Consider the following 20,170-nt stretch of genomic DNA (forward strand, 5'->3'; position numbering starts at 1 on the left):
AGTATGTGCATTAGGGTTCTCTGTTAGGAAGAGAACCAAACAGATATAGATATAGATATATGAAATTATGGAGGCTGCGAAGTCCCATGATCTGCTCTCTACAAACGAGAGACCCAGAATAGCCAGTGGTAGAGTTCAAAGGCCTGAGAGCTAGAGAACCGATAGTATGCATTCCAACCTGAGTCTGAAATCCTGAGAACCTGGAGCACCAAGGGCAGGAGGAGATGGATGCTCCAGCTCAAGCAGTCAGGCAGAGAGCAAATCCTCCCTTCCTCCACCTTTTTGCTCTATTCAGGCCTTCAATGGATAAGATGATGCTACTCACACTGGGAAGGGCTATCTGCCTTTCTCAGTCTACTGGTTCAAATGGTAATCTCTTAAGAAAACACCCAGACACACCCAGAAAGAATGTTTAACCACATATCTGGGCATCCCATGGTGCAGTCAAGTTGACACATAAAATTAACTATCATAGGGGATGTTACTGGCATCTGGGGGGTAGAGACCAGAAAGCTGCTAAACATCCTACAATGCATAGGACAGCCCCCCACCCTCTCAACAAATGTCAACAGTGCCAAGGTTGAGAAACCTTGATTTAGAGGATATCCAAGATCCCTTTGCTAACCTTATTTCTCTTGCCAAAATCAAAACACACAATCATCCTTCAATTTTTATAGTTTCCTATCTGTTTTTTCCTATCTGTCTTTCAATGGCAAAACTATTTTGTCTCACAGAACCGTTCCTGTCTTCCAACTAGGAACCAGTATGGAAGGCAGATTTCTCATTTCTCGAAGGCAGTAGGCACTTAGGTATTCTCCCACCACATCGTGCAAAACTCTAGTATCAAAAAAATGGAAGGTTTGCATGCATAGGCTGGTTTCATAACTGACCCGATAGCATCTACGACCTCTTGTTCTGACACAACAGGTTACCTAAGTAGATCACAGAGCACTTGGTATGACATGGAAAGGGGACTAAATTAGTGCTATATTTTTGCAAGCTTCCTGACCTAAAAGTTGCTACTGTTTTTACCAATATGGCTGGAAAAAAAATATACTCAGCGGAAGTCTTGTTGAAATAAAATACACTCCTAAATCAATTTTCTATTTCACCAAAGAATCTTTAATCACACAGGTGAACACTAGAAGTAACATAATGAGAAAAGAAAATGAACAATGTTCTAAGAAATAAACCATAGCTGTCAAACACAAGTCTACATAATTCAGCCCAGGAAAACATAATTATTATCTGTCCACCACAGACTTAGGCTCCATCTCTAAGTAACTATCTAAATTTTTTTTTAATTTACAAAATTAAAAGCAATTCATATATATTCCGTCTTGGTTCTTTTGCATATTATTCTTTAGGCACAAATCCAAAGTTTGCTAATAGTGAGGAATTAAATAGGACCAGTAAAAACAAGCCCAATTTAAGGAGACCTTTGAGAGTAAACTGTTATAGTTGGAAGCCAGCTTGCCGTGGTTGGAATCGTTGCTGTCAGTTTGGGGAAAAAACTCTCCTTAGGTATACGCCGAATGCTGTCAGCTGCTGTCCTCAAAGCTGCTACTATTTCGGCAAGAATGAAAATGCATTGGGCTCATGGGATCGGATACATAGCCTGCATCAGAAAAGAAGTTCAGTTGTTACTTACTAGTCTTTCAGTACATCCCCCAATTTTTTATAACCAGCCTGAACCAGGCAGGTCTTCCAGATTATGTGAACAGAGAATCTGGACAATGGTTGATGGTGAGTGGTTGCAAAGCACAAGCAACATTTACAATGAAAACAGAGAGCTGAGACCAGGCAAATATGAATGATGAATGTCTAATTTGGACCCAAGCTGGCCAGGTGGCATTTTGGGTTTGGAGTAAAGAGGGGTACAGCTCAGGCAGATGGCATGTCAGGATGGCTAAAAGCACAGGCTTTCATGTCAGGCAAATCTGGGTTTAAGCATGGATTCCACTACTTGCTGGCTCTGTGACTTTCGTCAGCTTAACCTTTCTATGCCTCGGTGTGTTCATCTGTAAATGGGAGAAACAATAGCACTTATTCATAAGGTTAGCAATGCACCTAAGACAATTAGCACTGTCTGATACCCAGTGAATGCTAAACAAAAGATGGCTATAAAAAGGAAGGTAAAGAAAAAGGAAAGAGTCCAGGCGCAGTGGCTCATGCCTGTAATCCCAGCACTTTGGGAGGGCCCAGAGAGCGAATCATGGGGTCGGGAGATTGAGACCATCCTGGTCAATATGGAGAAACCCCATCTCTACTAAAATACAAAAAATAGCCGGGTGTGGTGGCACGTGCCTGTAGTCTCAGCTACTCAGGAGGCTGAGGCAGAAGAATCACTTGAACCCGAGAAGCAGAGGTTGCAGTGAGCCGAGATCGCACCACTGCACTCCAGGCTAGCGACAGAGCAAGACTCCTTCTCAAAAAAAAAAAAAAAAAAAAAAAAAAAAGAAAGAAAAAGAAAAGGAAAGAGCCTTTCTCAAACCAGATGGCTTTGTTTGTTTTCTTCTCCCTGGTAGCCCAAATTTTAAAGGTACATAAAGTTCTTAGGTCTAAATACCAGTGGCATTTGATGCCCTTTGAAGCAATAGCCTTGGATGTGTCCAGAGAATGAACCTAGTGGCTCACGATCAGGCCACTGTCCGAGAGAACCACAGGGCTATGTACAGGGAAGCAGTTTTCTTTTCACTGTGAAGCAAGAAAGCCATTCATTGCTTCTGTGAAAGTGAGTACATTTGTCAATAGCTATTGCTGCTTTTGCTCCCCTTTGATAGCTGAGTTTTCATAACCAACCCAGTCATCTGCATTTTCATTAAGACATCTAGCAATATGCAGTTGGATCGAAATATTTATTTTCATAAGAAAGGTCTCTTGTTAAAATATCTTAGGTAGCGCATAAACTCTCTTAAGAGAAAATGCCACTGATAGTGATACTCCTGTCAACTGGTCTCTCTCACTCACCTCTTTTGGGACTGGCTCTGGTCAGATGTGAGGAAGGTTATGATGGGGGACGATTTGATGAGGGGCAGTAGGGTACGTATCAGCGGATCTAAATTCTGTGTAGACTAAAACAAAATCTACCTTCTATAGCAAAATATTTTCTGTATCCAGGCTAAAAATGAGACTTCATTTCAGGCATAGATAGATGCTTTCATAAGCTTGTAATACTTTTATGACCACTATCAGCTTTCTAACATACCCCATGCAATTTTACTGGCCTGTGATGTTCCAGTGCCTCTTGCCCCACAGGACTCCAATGGAAATTTGATTGTGGACATATGTCCCAAAAGGGTGTGTGGGCTGTACCCTCAGGAATGATCAGCAAATCAGTAAGGCATTGAGGCTAGCATTTATTATTGATGCCATTATTGCCAGAACGTAAGAACAGATGTGTCGGATTGTGGACCTAGTCAGTTTAAGAAGAACTCAACTGAAATTTGACCACAGCCTTTAGGAAAAGACTGAAGCAAGTCTGCAAGTTTTGTTACTTTAAGGTAAAAGGTCTCAAGTACAGAGAAAACAGCTATGTGTTTCATTTTATCTCCATTTTCGAGCTCTGCTCTTTGGCGGCAAAGCAGGGGGAGAAGAAGCTCATAAAATTGCTGTTATATTGCAATCAGTTTATGAAATAGAATAAAGGGCAATTAAAGGGTTCTTTCTTGTATGATGTGATGCTCCTAATGGGAGATATCAAATGTATCTTCTTTGTTTACAGGTACTCTCACTCCATCCAAACACCCTCCATGTTTTCTTTCATCCCTGAGACAGGTATGCATAGGAAAACCCAAATTTTGCATTATTACATCACATTTGTCTTACTTCTCCATCTTGGGGGAATTCTTCTGTAAGAAACAAATTAAGTTAAAGAAATGCTTCATCTTGAAACCTTACCACGAAAGGAAAGACTTCTGGTCAAAGCACATGTTTCAAAGGATGCCCTATGTTTTGTGGTTGTGAAGTTACATCTGTAAAGGTTTGAAGAAACGATATTATATCTATTAAAAAAATGTGAGGATGTGACACTTGGAGTGCATTTTCCCCTCAAAAGGATCTGTTACTGGACTGGCCAATTATGTTGTAAAGCTGATGATAAAAAGCACTCATCTGCATTCTAGACACGTATTGGGAGTCAGAAGCACAAAATTTCCCTTTTTTAAATGTGCCCAAGTAGTTTGTCTGCTTCTATTCAGAACATATATTTTTCTTTGTTTCTTAAAAGGTTTCTAATGCCTTAGGTAATGAGTCTCTGCAGATGAGGTGAATTGGTGAGGATCCCAAAGCCGAAGGTCTCCCAGGTCTATTGCCCCCTACCCAGGCTCACATCATCTAATTTATTATTTCCCAAACCCAGCTCTTATAATAAATCTGATCTCTTTAACTGACAGATACTTTTTCAGTCCTTCAAATAGTCAAAGGAAGTTGCAATGGATAAATGGGCCCATTGTGCTAAAATTTCAATTAAACATAGTGCCTCTCAGGCTTAAAGGTTGGTAAAAGGACATCCCAGCCCTAACACATTGATATGGCAGCTGATGATAAAGGCAATTGTCCATCCTCTGGCTTCCAGGGGCCTGAAAAAAACTTTGTTAATTATTTCAAAGAGCTTTATTAATTCTTTCTGAAGAAGTCCTGTGTAAAATGGATCCTATCAAACTGTCCTCTCATCGCCTCTCCAGCTGTTTGAAGGAATGGCTGGATTTGCATTTTACCCTTGAGTGCTTGGCTAAAGGGGAACAGCTCTCCCAACATATTATGTAATTGTGAAAATTCATCTCTTGTTTTTCCTCTCCCTACCCATACACACTTAATGTGGGGCTTAGAAGCAATGGACTTAATAAAATGTTGACAAAGTATTTGGAATATCATGAGGAAGGAGTTTTTTTAAAAAAAAAAAAAGTTGTACTTTTTTCTATGTACACAAACACATACAGGCACTCACACATAATCACACATATACTTACACACTCATGCACACTCACACATACTCACACACACATTATTAACCTTAAAGGTAAATGAGTTATAAAAGACATATAAAATCAAATTTTATACTTTTATATTTTTAAAGCATCTGTCATTTTGGATATTACAATATGTAATGTTTTCTCCCTTTTTATCAAATAGACCTTACCTTTCTAGGGGTAGTTTTCTTAACAAACCTAAAGAATCTGTCTACTTACCATATTTGTCAATGGGTGTGTATTGAAGACTTCTTTTCATCTCCTCCAAAGACAGACCTTGAGAGGAATATTGTCCAGCACTGGAAAATTAATAAAACACATAGTTTCACAGTGTGGTGATCTGATAATAACATTTTTATAAACACAGAATTTTTCCACTCAACATAGATCCCAGAGAAATGGCAAAGTGATACAAAGCAGCTTTTTTCTTAAAAGTGACTAGTAGGGGAAGAGTTCAGAATTATTTGGTTCAAGTCATATCCAAGTGTGAGTCCTGGCTCTTAAGCATAGTTTACAATTTCTAGCAATATAACCTTGGGTATGCCATCCTTTCTGAGCCTCAGTTTATTTATCTGTAAAATAGGAAAAGAACATAAATAATTTCCAGTTTGTGCTGGTAATCCTTACTAAAAAGAACTAAAACAAGAACATTATTATCTTAGTAATAGTATAAATAAAACACATCCCAAGAAGTATTATTATTATTATATTATTTTTATGATAATGATAAGATATAGTGATAATATTCATTGCATGATTCTTTTGTGTTTTTATATACATCACTTTACATATAATATAATATCATTTCCTTATTTTATAGATAACAAAACTGACACTGGAACAATTAAGTAACTTGTCATGTAGGTTTGCTAATAGCTTATCCAGCATTCAAATCCTCGTCTTTTAGATTCCAAAGCTGATATGTTTATCTATTATCAAATATGAATTTCTTAATGATTCCTACTCTTTATTGATCCTTCTCCTTTCTCAAACTGCTCCTTCTTTTTTGCCAATTTGGTAAATGGGGTCACTTCCTTCCCAGTTCATCTGACTCAAAACCTGAATTTATCAGAATCCTCATCCTAACATCGAACTACATCTGTCAGTTAATTATATATCTATAATCTGTCTTGCATCCATTCATCATTTGTCATTCTCAAAGCAACTACCCTAGTTCCCCCCAGAACTTCACCATGACTTAATTCTCCCAGCCCTCAAGCCAGTTCTTTCCATTTCGGTTACCAGTATCACATCATTCAGTTACCTTGAGCCAAAATTCTTGGAGTCATCCTCGGTAATAGCTTCTTTCTCTCACATTTCTCACTCAATTCAAGTCCTTTTAGCTCTGCCTCCAAAATATAATCCTAATCTATCCAACTCTCTCCAGCCTCAAGGCCTAGACTAATCTTTTCCTCTTTGGGATTTTGCAGTTTGCCACCTAATTGATCTTCCTGCTTTCACTTCTGTCTCTATATAGTCCATTCTTTGTATATTATCTAGGGTGATCTTTTAAAAATATAAACAGATTACATCATTCACCTACTTAAAACTTTTCAATGGCTTCCCAGTTCATTTGGAATAAAATACAAATGCTCTACCTATAAGGTTCTTGTCCTTCCTACTTCTCAAACTTCAACCCATACCCCTCTCCCCATCTTTTGCTAAATGCTTCTTTTTGGCATTCTTTCTGTCTCTTGAACCCTCCAAGCTCTTTCCCAATTCAGAGCTTCTGCATTTGTTAACTCTGCTTGCAATGCTCTTCTTAATAAACGCAAATCCCCTTTTGCTGAACGCTTGCCCTGCCTTCATCTATGACTGCCTCCTCTGCCATTTAGGCCTCAGTTCAGGCCTGAATGGCAGAGGAGCCAGGAAGAGCTCCTGGCCACCATTCTGAGTGACTATTCCTCTGCCCATGGCCACTCTCTATCACATCACATCACTTTATTTCCTTCTTTCAGAACTATAGAAAATTATCTTGTTTATTTATCTGTTTACTTATACACCCTCCATATTCTTTCCACACAATGAGGGTGGGAACTTGTTTCTCTTGTTCCCTGCTATATCCTCAACACTCAGAACAGTGCCTGGTACATAAGAGAAGCTTAACAAAGAGTTTTTGGAGCATTTAATAGAATTAATAGATCCTTAAATGACATTCTACCCCCCAGTCATTCAATACTCCCCCCAAAGGGTCTTATTATAATAAAAGCCTTACCACAGCATTCCCCTGCAATTCCCCAAGCCGATATATCAAGTCCTCTATAGCCCTACTTGGGTCTCTGTGTCTTGTATTCTACAATTCCTTAACTTTTTTTTTACCCAAGTTCAAGCCAGACTAACAAATTGAATTTTGCAAACATTCCTCAATTTTCTGTTCTCTATGACTATGGCTGAGCTGCTCTCACCTGCTTGCATATGCCTATTTATCCCTGACAGGAAGCAGTATAGTGCTATGGTTAAGAATGAGCATTCTAGTGCCAGACTCCTTGAATTTGAATCCTGACACCATCACTTACTATCTTGGCAAGTTATTTAACTATTCTATACCTCAGTGATGCAACTATAAAATGGGAATTATAACAAGACTTAGCTTATAAAGTTAATCATGAGAATTAAAAGAGTTAACAAATTTAACGCACTTTGAACATTGCTGAAATTTAGTAAGCACTCAATAAAGGTCCAACTCAAAGTTGGCATCTTCTTTGAAGCACTCTTGAAAACTCCCAGTCAGAATTAACCTCTTCCTCTTCCATACCCCTCTAGAACTTGATAATTCTACCACAGTACTCATCAGAGTCTGCCTTAGGGTAGAATTATCTGTACTTGTATGCTAGCGAACCTCATTACACAGATAGCTCCTGGAGGTCAGAGATTATGTCTGACATCTTTAGATTCCCCACAGGGGTTAACCAGTACTCCGCAAATACTTAAAAGAATGTTAAATTAAATAAAATGAAATTATTACAAAATGTTCATTTGGAGACATCAGATTTTCCTGAAAGCTAACATCAGTTCACACTGATTAATTCTTTCTACCTGCCTTAAAAATGACTGCATCTTTGGCCTCACTTCCTTAAGCTATAGAGTAGAGATGCCATTTTTTAGAAGAAAGCAATACTTAAAAAGAAGACAAAGTATTGGCTTAAATGGGACATAATGTGTTCTCAATTAACATTAAATATGGCAATAGAATGTCACTCAAGACGTTTTTCAAAATACAATTTCCCTTATTAATATACCTAACTTCTTTAGAACTCTATCTCCTTTTAAGAAATGTACTATACACAGTAGTCTTGGCAACACAAGATAATAGGAAATAAATATTTTATCACCAAAATGGCTATCTGGTTTCTTCTGAATAAAAGCTCATATCCAAGCTGCTCTGTTTGTTCAGTTGCTAAATGCAATCCATGTCAAGGGATTTAACCTTTTTGCCCAAGAGATACCACATAGGCTGGCTCCAGATGCTGTTCTAGGATGACAGACAGATGGAAGCCACCCATGCCCAGGTCAAACAAAACAGAAGAAACCAGACCCTGATCAATGGAACTAGCTGTTTCCACCCATGTGCATCCAGACTTCAGCAAGCTTTTCACAGATGCCCGATTTAGAAGATACACCAGGACCTCTATTTGCTGAAATTGTGGTCAGTGAAAATAAGGAACTTACAGTGATGCAGCTGCCTCAAGAATTCAACAAAAGTAAATGCAAACTAATGACAGGTAAGGAAAGCACTCAATTTTGCAAGTATTTCAACGTTGCTGGTCAACTAGGTAGTCTTCTTTATGCTAAAAAGATGATGATATATATCATAGATAGCCATATATATGAATTATTAGTTCCTATGTGGGTAATTTAGTAGATGTAAAATGAAATTTTATTTTATGAAAAGAGAATAACATAGTCTTTAGATTAGTTTTTGCATACTACCATGTTATATTAGTATATATTATTTTAGTGCTAATTCAAATTAGCTCCATGATGTATACATAAATATAAAAATTATCATCAGTCACTGTTTTTATAAAGGTGCATTAGGATATGAATAATTTAATAAAATGAAGAACAGAAACAAATTTTTTAAAAAATATTTTTACTAATTAATTCATGCTTTAGGGGTATAGATGTCCCAGTGAACATCTGCCAATTAGACCAGTTCATGCTTTAGGGGTATAGATGTCCTAGTGAACATCTGCCAATTAGACCAGTTCACACTCAAATCCACAATATGTAAACTGTATTTTGGAGTGTGCATGCCATTTAGGCCATGGCTTGTCAGAACAAACTAGCCTGTTTGCAAATGGTCACATTGTCTGTGAATGAATTAATGCACCCTGGGTAAAGACGGGAACCAGGGCATTTAAAACTAATGACAGAAGAGTTAAGAAGAATGGGAAAAGTGCTAGAAGATAATATATGCAAACATAGACTCAACTCCCCAAAGCAGGAGTAAGACAGCCTACAAACTAGGCTAGTGAGTTAATGTACATTATAGGCAAAGCTTCAGAAAGGAATGATTTAAACAGAAGTTTTCCGCACTCTTAGAAAAATATTGATTACTAGGAGCTACCATGGATACATTAAGAAAAGAAAATCGTTCTAGATTTACTTTATTATTTTTTTGGTGAAGATAAATAATAAGGGGAAATCAATAGGCTAGAACATACAGCTGGATTCTAGCAGAGTGTTGGACAGAATTACTCCTGACTCCTTTGTAAGTAAGAAGGGGAGATCTGTGCCAGATGACGAGTGGTTAGATTGAATTGTGACTGACCGAATATCCACAACTGACACAGTCTTCAAATGGTGAAGGCATTTCATATAGATGACATTCCCACAGGGTCAAGTTGAGCCTTAGACATCAACAATAATTAAAACAAAACACAAAACACTGCATTTCCTAAGATTAGAACTGTCCAAAAATAGATTGAATTGTTCTAGTAGGGGATACTGTTCCATCCCAGGAAGTCTGTAAGCTAAGGACTGAAACACCTCTTGGCTCCAGGTGCTGTAGAGGGATCCAGGCACCTACCTGGAGGTCACAAGATGTGACAAGTGACGTCCCAGATTCCTCCATTTCTTACATTCTGTGATTCTTTTTTTGTTTGTTTGATTTGAGACAGAGTCCCTCTCAGTCACCCAGGCTGGATTGCAGTGGTGCAGTCTCGGCTCACTGCAATCTTCACCTCCCACACTCAAACAATTCTTGTGTGTCAGCACAAGAGTAGCTGGGATCACAGGCATGTGCCACCATGCCCGGCTAATTTTTTGTATTTTTAGTAGAGATGTGGCTTCATCATGTTGGTCAGGCTGGTGTCGAACTCCTGTTGATCCATCCACCTCAACCTCCCAAAGTGCTTGGATTACAGGTGTGCGCCACAGAATTCTGTGATTCTTTATAAGGCATTTGTGAATCATGTAGACTTTGAGAAGCTAGCTTTGGCATGTTGCAAAGGCAGAGTGAAATTACACAGTCCCCATTTAGGCAGGAGATTTTTAGCTTCCTTATCTGACGTGTCCAACATTTGGTCAGGGCTGAATGCCTGATTTTTGCATACGTACCACAGCATATCTGGCTATACGTTACCACTGTTACTCAGCATGCTGTTAGTAGCTTTTGTCTAAATATATTTCCTTTGAAATGGTAACTGAAACGTGCTATATGCCTGAAGGAACCATTGCATTTAGTGCTCCATTTCAAAGGAGGAACTACATTTCCATTTAAGATGAAGCAGAGGAAACTGTAGAGAAACCACTTTCACATAAACTCATCGTTAAGGATTTGAATGACAGGTTGTGTAAGGCTGGCACTAGGAAATCCAGAGCTGCTTAACAAGAATTCTTATATAAAAGAAATTTGTAGAATATTCATGTTGCAATGCTTACAGGATAGAGAAGATACTCCTAAAACTCTATGTAATTTAATCCAAAGAGATATATTGTTAAGCAAGTCCCAAGAAGAAATATGAAAAATAATGTCTGAAGAGACTGGGGAATTCTGGTGCCATCTCTCTAGTGTGGTGGGACCAGGCAGTGTCACAATGAATCCAAATGACCCCATTTAGAGCCTTGAAAACAGACAGTGTTGTGGCTTCCAAACTACAGCCTGCCAAATGTTTTTGGTATTGGAGCAATGAATCATGGTTTTGGCTGTGGGATTTCATTAATTCTCAGAATATTTGCTAGTGCCACAATTGCTTCTGACTGAATTGCATTCCAAAGAAGACTTCAAATGGGTATGCAGTCCAAAAGGAATCATTTTTTTAGAATCACATTCTTCTGAGTGTGGCTTTTGCAAACTTGGGAACTTTGATTTGGTGAATTATAACAGACGTATACTATTTTACATGGCTTGAAAGTAAGAGTGAAATTAAAACAATTAAATAAAAATAAAGAGACCCAGAACATTATGTTCTACTATGATACAATAATAATAATTTCTTATACTTGCAGAAGGCTTTATAGCTTGCATATACTTTTCTATCGATTAGCTTGTAACATTTTTATAAAACCCCTGTGTGGTGTCTGGGAAGGAATTAATTTCACCCGCGTTTTGGGGATGCAAAGTCAGGCTCAGAAAGTTTGAATGACTTGCAGAAACCCACAGAGCTAGCCAGAGGCAGAAACTGAACTTGAACAAAAGTTTTTCAGACTTTCATTCCATACTCTTTCTACTAAAACACACTCCATTTAATAATAGCACATGTCAAACTACTGTTCAGTTACCATTTCGGGAGCGCACTGAATTACAGGGCTGATAATAAGTTAAAGGGTTTTGGATTATTTGCACATAAAGATGAACACTAAATTCTTCTTAGAGAAACATCCCTTATAATCAGAGCAAAATCAGAATCAGCTTTCTCATGTTTGCTTGATCTTTAAAAAAATACTTTCCTTTATCCAACAATTGCTTGCTGTTACCTTGCTATGATGCTAAAACATGAGACACACATGCACTAAACTTTCTAAATGAGAAATGTATTATTCCTCTCAACCCTCTGATCTTGTGTAAAATTTTCTAAGCTGCATGCATGGATTCATCTTCCTAAACACAGTCTGGGCTATGTTGAGCAGAAAACCATTAGGTTATTAGTGTGATTAAAGACTTCAGGCAAAATTTTCTTCCATTCAAATTGGTCCAATTAGTTTTTATGCAGCTAACAATGCCCTCAGGCTACCTGTACTCTGGATGATTTAGCCATTTGGATTTTTAATAAGGCAACACCATTTAAGGCCTCACAAGTTTGCAAACATGTTTTGTGGTTTATTGCTGTCTGTCATAACAATGTTACCTATGTGATAATATTAGCACAAAGATCAATTCCATATGCACACTTATCCCCTTCTTCAAGAGGAATATCTCCAAGTTAGAAGTTATCTCTTATACTCAAAAGGAAACACATACAGTAATACTTAAACAGAATTTCAGCTATTTGCCCCAATCTAAGGAACTAATACAAAGAAAAGGTGGAGAAACAGCTTGCTGAGATGCCTAATAAAGGTGTTTACACTAGGATAATAAATGCCTTGCCATAGAAAAGGCTACTAGAGTCATCTGGCTCATCCTTTTGGCATTTAGCTGAAAACAGATCTATTTAAAACAGATCTGTCAGACGGGGTAAATGCCTTCCTATGCTTTGCAGTGTCTTTCCATGCAGCCCACATTTCGTCTTAGCCCACCTTTCCTCTGGCCTAAAGAGTAAGATGATATTTCTATTAGAGACAGGAATTTACTTGGCCTAACTTTGAAATGGTCCAGTCAGACTCTTATGAATGACCATTTGCTAATTTATCAGTTAAGTTCAATATGTTTATTTATTCATGGTTTCATCCTGGCTGTTTTCAAAGCATTATTTTGTTTTTGTCAATATTTCCTACTTGACAATGTCCTAAATTGAAACAAATTTATTGCTCCCATTACAGAGAATGGGCAAGTGCCAAAGCATTTAATGGGGCCAGAGGTCAGTGCAAAATATCTCTTTCAGGAATATCAAACCCATCAGTTTTTTTTCAATGGCAAATGTCCCCAGGCTATAAAAGAACTGAAAGACTTGGCAACTAGGTCATGGTTCTGCTTGAGCCATTAGGCAAATATCCAAGGTCTCAGCTCCCCCCATTTTTAAAGGAAAAAGCAAGTAGGCAAAGAATTATGAATAAGGAAAAATGCAGTGAGAACTTAAAGTGTGCATTAATTCCTTGATGGCTCATAAATTATTAATAGGCTCAACAGTAACCTAACAACACTACCACCTCTCAATTTACCTACTAATTTAAGCAGGTATAAATGAGTCAGCTGTACAAACCATTAGGAGGCAGACTTTGCATGCCTTGACTGCTAAAACTGAGGAACATACTCTATAGCAAAATCTTTCATATCCCTCACCTTCTATACTATCATCCAGGAAAAAAAAAAAAACAACTTTTTGAGTTCTTGGTAGCATGACAGTCATAAGGCCCACTCCTCACTTCCTAATTTTCCCACCTACCATCTTACCAGGAAGGAAACTGAGGCCTTGAGAATTGAAATAACCTATCCCAGTTCATATAGCAAGGTTGTAGTGAAATCGAGAATATAACCTCGAATTCTGATCTTCTAGTTTTATTTGATGATTTTTATTTTTATTTTTAAGGACAGTAAGAAAACAAAATTGTTTCATATCTGCTAAGCGTCAGGGACTCTACTCGATACTTTACAAAACTTACAAAATTTGCCCCACCTAACAGCCCATTTTATATATGAGGAAACCAAGGCTCAGAGAGTCTATGCCTTATCCAAGATAACCCAGTTGTAATTCAAACCTAGGCCAGGCAGTTATTAAATCTTTTCCAACTTAAACCTGTTGGCTCTAGAAGTGATTCTCAAAGTTATGGCTATATCCCTATCTCTCTCCCTTTTTCCATGGCTGTTTATCAAACACAATGCCAGGAGCTGTGCTATATATTAGGAATACAGACATGAGTGTGATGGATATAGACCCTACCCTCTGGGGTAAATAGAAATGTAGACACCTAACAGCTGGGCACAGTGACTCATGCTTGTAATCCCAGCACTTTGGGAGGCCAAGGCAGTAGGATCTCTTGAGGCCAGGAGGTAGAGGTTGCAATGAGCTGTGATTCTACCACTGTTCTCCAGCCTGGGTGACAGATTAAGACCCTGCCTCAAAACAAGGAAAAAACCGATAGGCATGTACAGGTAAACTTCAACACAGGAGAAAGGACATGCTCTGACACTCTCCTTATACAGAGAAAATGAAGAACAAGCCCTGGTTCACAAGGGGTGGGGTCATCCAGGGATAGAGCAAGGCAGGGGCATGTGCAAAGACTTTGGAATCAAATGGCTGAAGTGAATATATGAACTTTCTTAAGAAAACTTTTCGTTTAAAAACTATCTTAAACATAAAGAAAAGTTGCCACAATTACACAGAGTTTATTCTTCTGAACCATTCGAGATAAGTTGACAATCTAATGCCCATCATCTCCCAAATACTTTAGTGTGTTTCCAAAATAAAGACATTCTCCTACATAACCACAATGCAATCATTTGATTCTTCCATCTACTCTCAGACGCCATTCAAGTTTTGCCAATTATCTCAATAACGCTTTTTATAGCAAAAGAATCTAATTCAGAATCACATGCAGCACTGAGTTGTCATGTTTCTTTATTTTCTTTCCGTCTGAAATGGTCTCTCAGTCTCTACTTGAATTTCATAACCATGACATTTTTGAGGATGACAAGCCAGTAATTTTGCAGAATGTCCTTCAATTTGGTTTTATCAGACGTTTCCTAATGATTAGATTCAAATTATGCATCTTTGGAGGGCAGTATCACAGAAGGGATGTTGTTTCTTTCATTGTGTCCCATCACATTTTGATTTGTCCCATTATTGTGCTGTTAATTTTGATTACTTGATTAAGTGATGTCTCATAGGTTTCCACATTATAAAATTACTCTTTTTCTCTTTGTAATTAATAAGTATTTTGTGAGGAGGTACTTGGAGACTATATAAATATTCTGCATCTCAGCCAAATTTTATTTACTTCTATCACTTATTTATATCTATATGAACTTATAGTTACAATTTTATTGATGTCACTGTCCTCATTTATTTTGATACTCAAATTAGCTCATAGTTGACCACCTGGGGTGCCTTCGATGTATTCCTTTGATATGTCACCATCTTTCTTTGTATCTCTCTCCTTTCTGGTTCAAGATGTTTCAGGCTTATTTTCTTGTTTTGTACCTTCCTTGTGTCAGCCTTAAAGTCTGTCATTTCTTCAAGTGCCTTGTTTCCTTTTGGTAAATAACAGTATTTGGAAATGAGGATCAAGGTGCCAGGTGTGTTCCTGTAGTTGAAGTGCTGCTCCACCCAGGCCCTTTCATTTAGCAGGCACAGCTAGAGCATATGCATGAGCATACATAGGTGTGTAAACACATTAAGACTTCACTCTGTCAAAGCATAAGTTTCCAGCAACATCTCCAATTCCAAACCAACAAACAGAGTTGACTCTAGTTTTCATTCTCTCCATATTCACAACACCATTCTCTGACGGTGAGAAACCTAGCTCCTATTATCCTAAATATATTTACGTATTTGATCATTGTCCCTGAATGTACAAATCTCTCATTGCTGCTGTACCCTTTCCCCACTCCAACACACACACAGATATCCTCCTTTACCCACAAGGGCTCCAATATCCCACACCCATGCAGAAGGCTTCCTCACTCTCATGTGTTCTGACACCTACCTGCCTATTCCCCACCTGCCTGCCCCAAGTGGGTCCGCTCCTCACTTACCTGGGGATCCAGCACTCAGCACTGTACTATGTCCCTATGCCATGCCCTCGTCACCCTGCTCAGGCTCCAGCCCCTTGCATTGGGCTGCCTGCCCACATGTACACCTTCTTCACCACCCTTATCTCCAACTTCCTTCCAGCAGGCACTTTCCTGTGCCCATGTCCTTCTTAGCCTGCATGGAACCACAGTGGCACTACTCTGTAGGACGTCCTGCTTACCATGCTTGGGCTCTGGCCTTACTTGAGCCACTGTTCTCTCCACCCTTCTCATACATACTGTTCTTCCTGGGCTTCGATTCTGATCTCCTCTGCCAGGGTGCTCTCCCACGTGACTACCTTATTTACCATACTTAAGCACTACCACCTTGGCTAGGCAGCCCCAACCTCCTGTGGAAACCCTTTCCTTCTCCCACTTTTGTTCTGACACCCTATGCCAGGCAGTGCCACCCACCACTCCCATCCACCACATAGACATTCTCCACACCTTACTTGGACTCTGACATTCTGCTCCATATCCACTGGGGAAGTCCACCTTACTCAGCCCTGTCTAATGGTTTTGGACTAAATCATCCATGAAGGGAAGAGATAAAACAGTAACAATGGTGAAAATTTTAAAATACTAATCAGATTATGTCACCTCCCTGATTCCAATCCCTCAGTGGCTGCCCAACACATGTAGATCAACACCCTAACACCCTGTCCTGGCTGATAAAGCCCTCATGACCTGGCCTCTACCTACTTCTGGAACTTCATCTTGTCCCTATCTGCCCTGTCTCCCCTCCCTATCCACCATAGTGGCTTTCTGGTTCTCCTTTTTGCTCATGCCTTATAAATCCCACATTTGCTCTTTAGCTCTGCTGAATGCATTTCTCAGAGTATTCTTATGGCAGGCTTGTTTTTGTCATTTACCACTCCATCTAATCTTGTGTTTCCTATTTTCTACTATGCCTTGTTTCTCAGTAAATATGGATTAAAGAAATGATTGATTGAATGAATGAATGATGTTTCCTCCTCTGCAATTTTATTCATGTTTATCTTTGTCTGTTTACTCTGATACTTTTTAACAAAGTTTGTGGTCATTGGTGAACCTCCTTTCATTTCTTTAGCCACTACTCAAGGATGAGCCTTATGAGTCTCCGTGTGCCTGGCACTTCACAAAGCACCTGGCATGGGCTAGTAAAACTGTTTACAGTGACCTGAAGGTAGCCTTCATATTTTTCCACGAGGAGATGGATTTCCAATGTATAGAGTTTTGGGGCTATGTGACTTGAACAAATATAGATTTTTACGCTTTTAGAGCAGGCAGGGATCAGCAAACTTTTCCTGTAAAGGACCAGACAGTAAATATTTTAGGCTTTGTGGACCATATGGTCTCTTGCAACTACTCAACTCTGCTGTTTCAGTGCAAACACAGACATAGATAATATGTAAACAAATGAGTGTGGCTGTATTCCAATAAAACTTTACAGAAACAAGAAGGGAGTTGGATTTACCCATGAGTTGTAGTTTACCAATCTCTTCTTTAGAGTGTCAGATAAGTCCTATACGTGTTGCTCTCCTAAGCTGCCTTCTACCTTTGGGCCAAACAATGATATCTCAGCGAATGTAGGATCTCCATTCATCTTAGATTTTCATAGCTTCTCCTAGGAGAGGAATGTTAAAGACTAAAATGCCTGAGCTAATGGAAAACAGAAAAAAATACCCAATTTATATTTATTTAGTGTTTACCACATATTAGACATGTAGAAATTGCATTCTCACGTCACCTTCATTGCAACCTAATGAGGAAGATGATATTCTTATTTTCGTCCTATAGCTGAGAAATCTGAGACTTGGAGAGCTCAACCAACTTGGCCAAAGTCACAGGTTATAAGAACCGTAGAACTTGAATTTGAACTCAGGTCCATCTGAGCCCAAGCTTTTAACCACTACTTTATACTCATGGCCACTGGGTAGTTACATAAATAAAAATCACAAAACCAATATTATTGATGGAAGATAAAAGCAGCAACCAGATTGGAGCCTACAGAGCAATACATATTCTTTTCCCCTTTTGGATTGAGGAAAGTTCAGAGGCCATCTTTGTTGATTTTAGATCTCTGGGCTCCTTTGTGTGAATTCAGATCCCTGCAAGAAATTCCATGTTCCTTTGTTCTTTATGACAAGCCAGTCTGCATGGGAAGGTTTTAAAACTCCCTAAACTCTTTGAACATGCAGAACATTGATCTTCACAAACCATTTGAAATACCCTAAGGAGGTTACAAAATTTCAAGCAATGTTTTTTTTTTGTTTTGTTTTAAGCGAATGTATACCAAACCTCTGGGACCCTTTGCCTCATCACACAACACCAAAGCTTTCCTCTCCTCCTCTGTGTATTCTTTGCTGTCAGACCCTGAATAACAAAATGATATTATGTAGCTGGGGTGCCTTGTTCTCACTGAAAAGCTCTTCTCTTGCCAGTAATGTGGGGGTTCTTGCCCCACTCTGGTGTGATGTGCTGTGATACCTCTTTGAATCCTGGGGCAACCCAGGGTTTGACATTTCCTGCTGGGCCAACTGCTGCTCCTGGCTTCTGTATTGACAAGACCATGACTGTGGATGCTGTAAGAAGTTCTCTGTGGCCTTCTGCACAGCCAGACCTCCATGGTCATATTTATATTGGTATTTATTAAGCTTTGATATGTGGCACACCAGAAGCACACTTCTTCAGACTAGGAGTCATGCTTTGTTACTTATCTCTGTAGACTTGGCATTTGGGCACAGAGTTTACTTGCAACATTTATTTTAAAAATAAATTTGGTTGAACTGAGCTCCCGGTCATTTCTTCAGCCTCATCTGTCAGACTCAATGTTCTATGCAGGTTGGCCAAGTGGTCAGGGACTCAGGGTGTGAATCAGACTGAGCCAGTTTTCAGTCTGGGCACCTCTACTTCCTAGCTGCTGTCCTTGAGCAAATTTTTTACCTTCCTGTTCCTCACATTCCTTTTTGTACCATGAGGACAATAACAATACTTATCACATATGTAGGTATTTGCGAGAAATATGTGAGATGGTATACATGCAAAGCGCTTAGAAGAATCCCTAACACACAGGAGGTGCTCAGTATTAGCTACCTTATTATTGTTGTTATTATTCTCATTCTCATTTATGCCTGCTGCATTCTTTCCTTCCCCTCTTTCACTGGATAATGCTACTCATCTTTCAGGCCTCAGCTTCTCTCTTCCCAATACTTGGTTAAGTGCCCTCTTTAGTATGTTTTTTATTACACTGAAGAATCTCATCTTTCATTCTTTGTCTCTTTCCCCAGTATCCAGCTCATAGCCCATGCTAAGTAAAATACTTACTATATAATTGAATGCATAGAAAGTAGGTATAAAAAAGCAAATTAATTGGCTACCTCTCCTTCCAGCCCCAAAGTACCTCAGCCAGAGCAATCCTTTTAGAAACAATCCTAATGATGTTACCTCTCTGCCCAAACCCCTGCAGTAGCACGCATCTCAATCATAGTAAATCGCCAAGTCCTACCAGTGGCCTGTCCCGCTTCATGATGCAGCCCCTTCACTTTTACTTCCTTTGTTTTTCTTTTTTTTTTTAGACAGAGTCTCTCTCTGTCGCCAGGCTGGAGTGCAGTGGCGTGATCTTGACTCACTGCAACATCTGCCTCCTGGGTTCAAGCAATTCTCCTGCCTCAGCCTCCCGAGTAGCTGGGATTACAGGCAATTACCACCATGCCTGGTTAATTTTCGTATTTTTAGTAGAGACGAGGTTTCACCACGTTGGCCAGGATGGTCTAGAACTCCTGACCTCATGATCTGCCTGCCTCGGCCTCCCAAACTGCTGGGATTACAAGCGTGAGCCACCACGCCTGGCTGTGGCCCCCTTACTTCCCTACTTAATCTCCTGCTACACTTCCCCATGATCATTTTGCTTCATCTGGCCTCCTGGCTATATTCTCTGAATCTACAGACATAATCTCACCTCAGGGAATTTGCACTTGTTGTTCCTAAAACTTGCAAAGCTGTTCCTCAGAGACTTGTGGTTCTCTTGTTCACTTCATTCACGTCTTTGCTCAAATGCTATCTTCTGGGTGAGGCTTTCCTTCCCCATTCTGTTTGAAATTGCAAACTACATATCTTTCTTCACTCCCTATCCTCCATACCTACTGTAATACTGTATAATTTACTTTTTTAAAAAATTGCCTGTCACTCTCCTTTCACATTAGAATAAAACATCCATGAGGGAAGAGATTATTTTCTGTGTTTTATTTGCTGCTGTATCTCCAGAGCCTAAAAGTAAAAGTTTTGATATTTGCTAAGTGAACGAATACATTAGATTAAAGTATGCCCATTGCTCTTAGAACCAAGAAAAATGACAAATCTTTTATGAGCATCATTCCAGAAGAGATTT

The 20,170-nt window shown here is 39.1% G+C and overlaps 1 protein-coding gene across 1 annotated transcript in view; it reads right to left on the reverse strand.

Moving 5' to 3' along the window:
• Positions 1-1,099: 1,099 nt before the first annotated feature.
• TNNI3K (TNNI3 interacting kinase) overlaps positions 1,100-20,170 on the reverse strand; it is a 342,552-nt gene continuing 323,481 nt past the window's right edge. Inside the window, exons 26-27 of the mRNA XM_054482207.2 lie at positions 5,190-5,269; positions 1,100-1,618 (exon numbers count right to left, since the gene is read on the reverse strand). Coding sequence (XP_054338182.1) covers positions 1,542-1,618; positions 5,190-5,269 — 157 coding nt within the window. The 3' untranslated portion in view covers positions 1,100-1,541. The remainder of the gene's footprint in view (positions 1,619-5,189; positions 5,270-20,170) is intronic.

This window comes from Pongo pygmaeus, chromosome 1 (assembly GCF_028885625.2).
Source record: "Pongo pygmaeus isolate AG05252 chromosome 1, NHGRI_mPonPyg2-v2.0_pri, whole genome shotgun sequence".
NCBI lineage: Eukaryota > Metazoa > Chordata > Mammalia > Primates > Hominidae > Pongo > Pongo pygmaeus.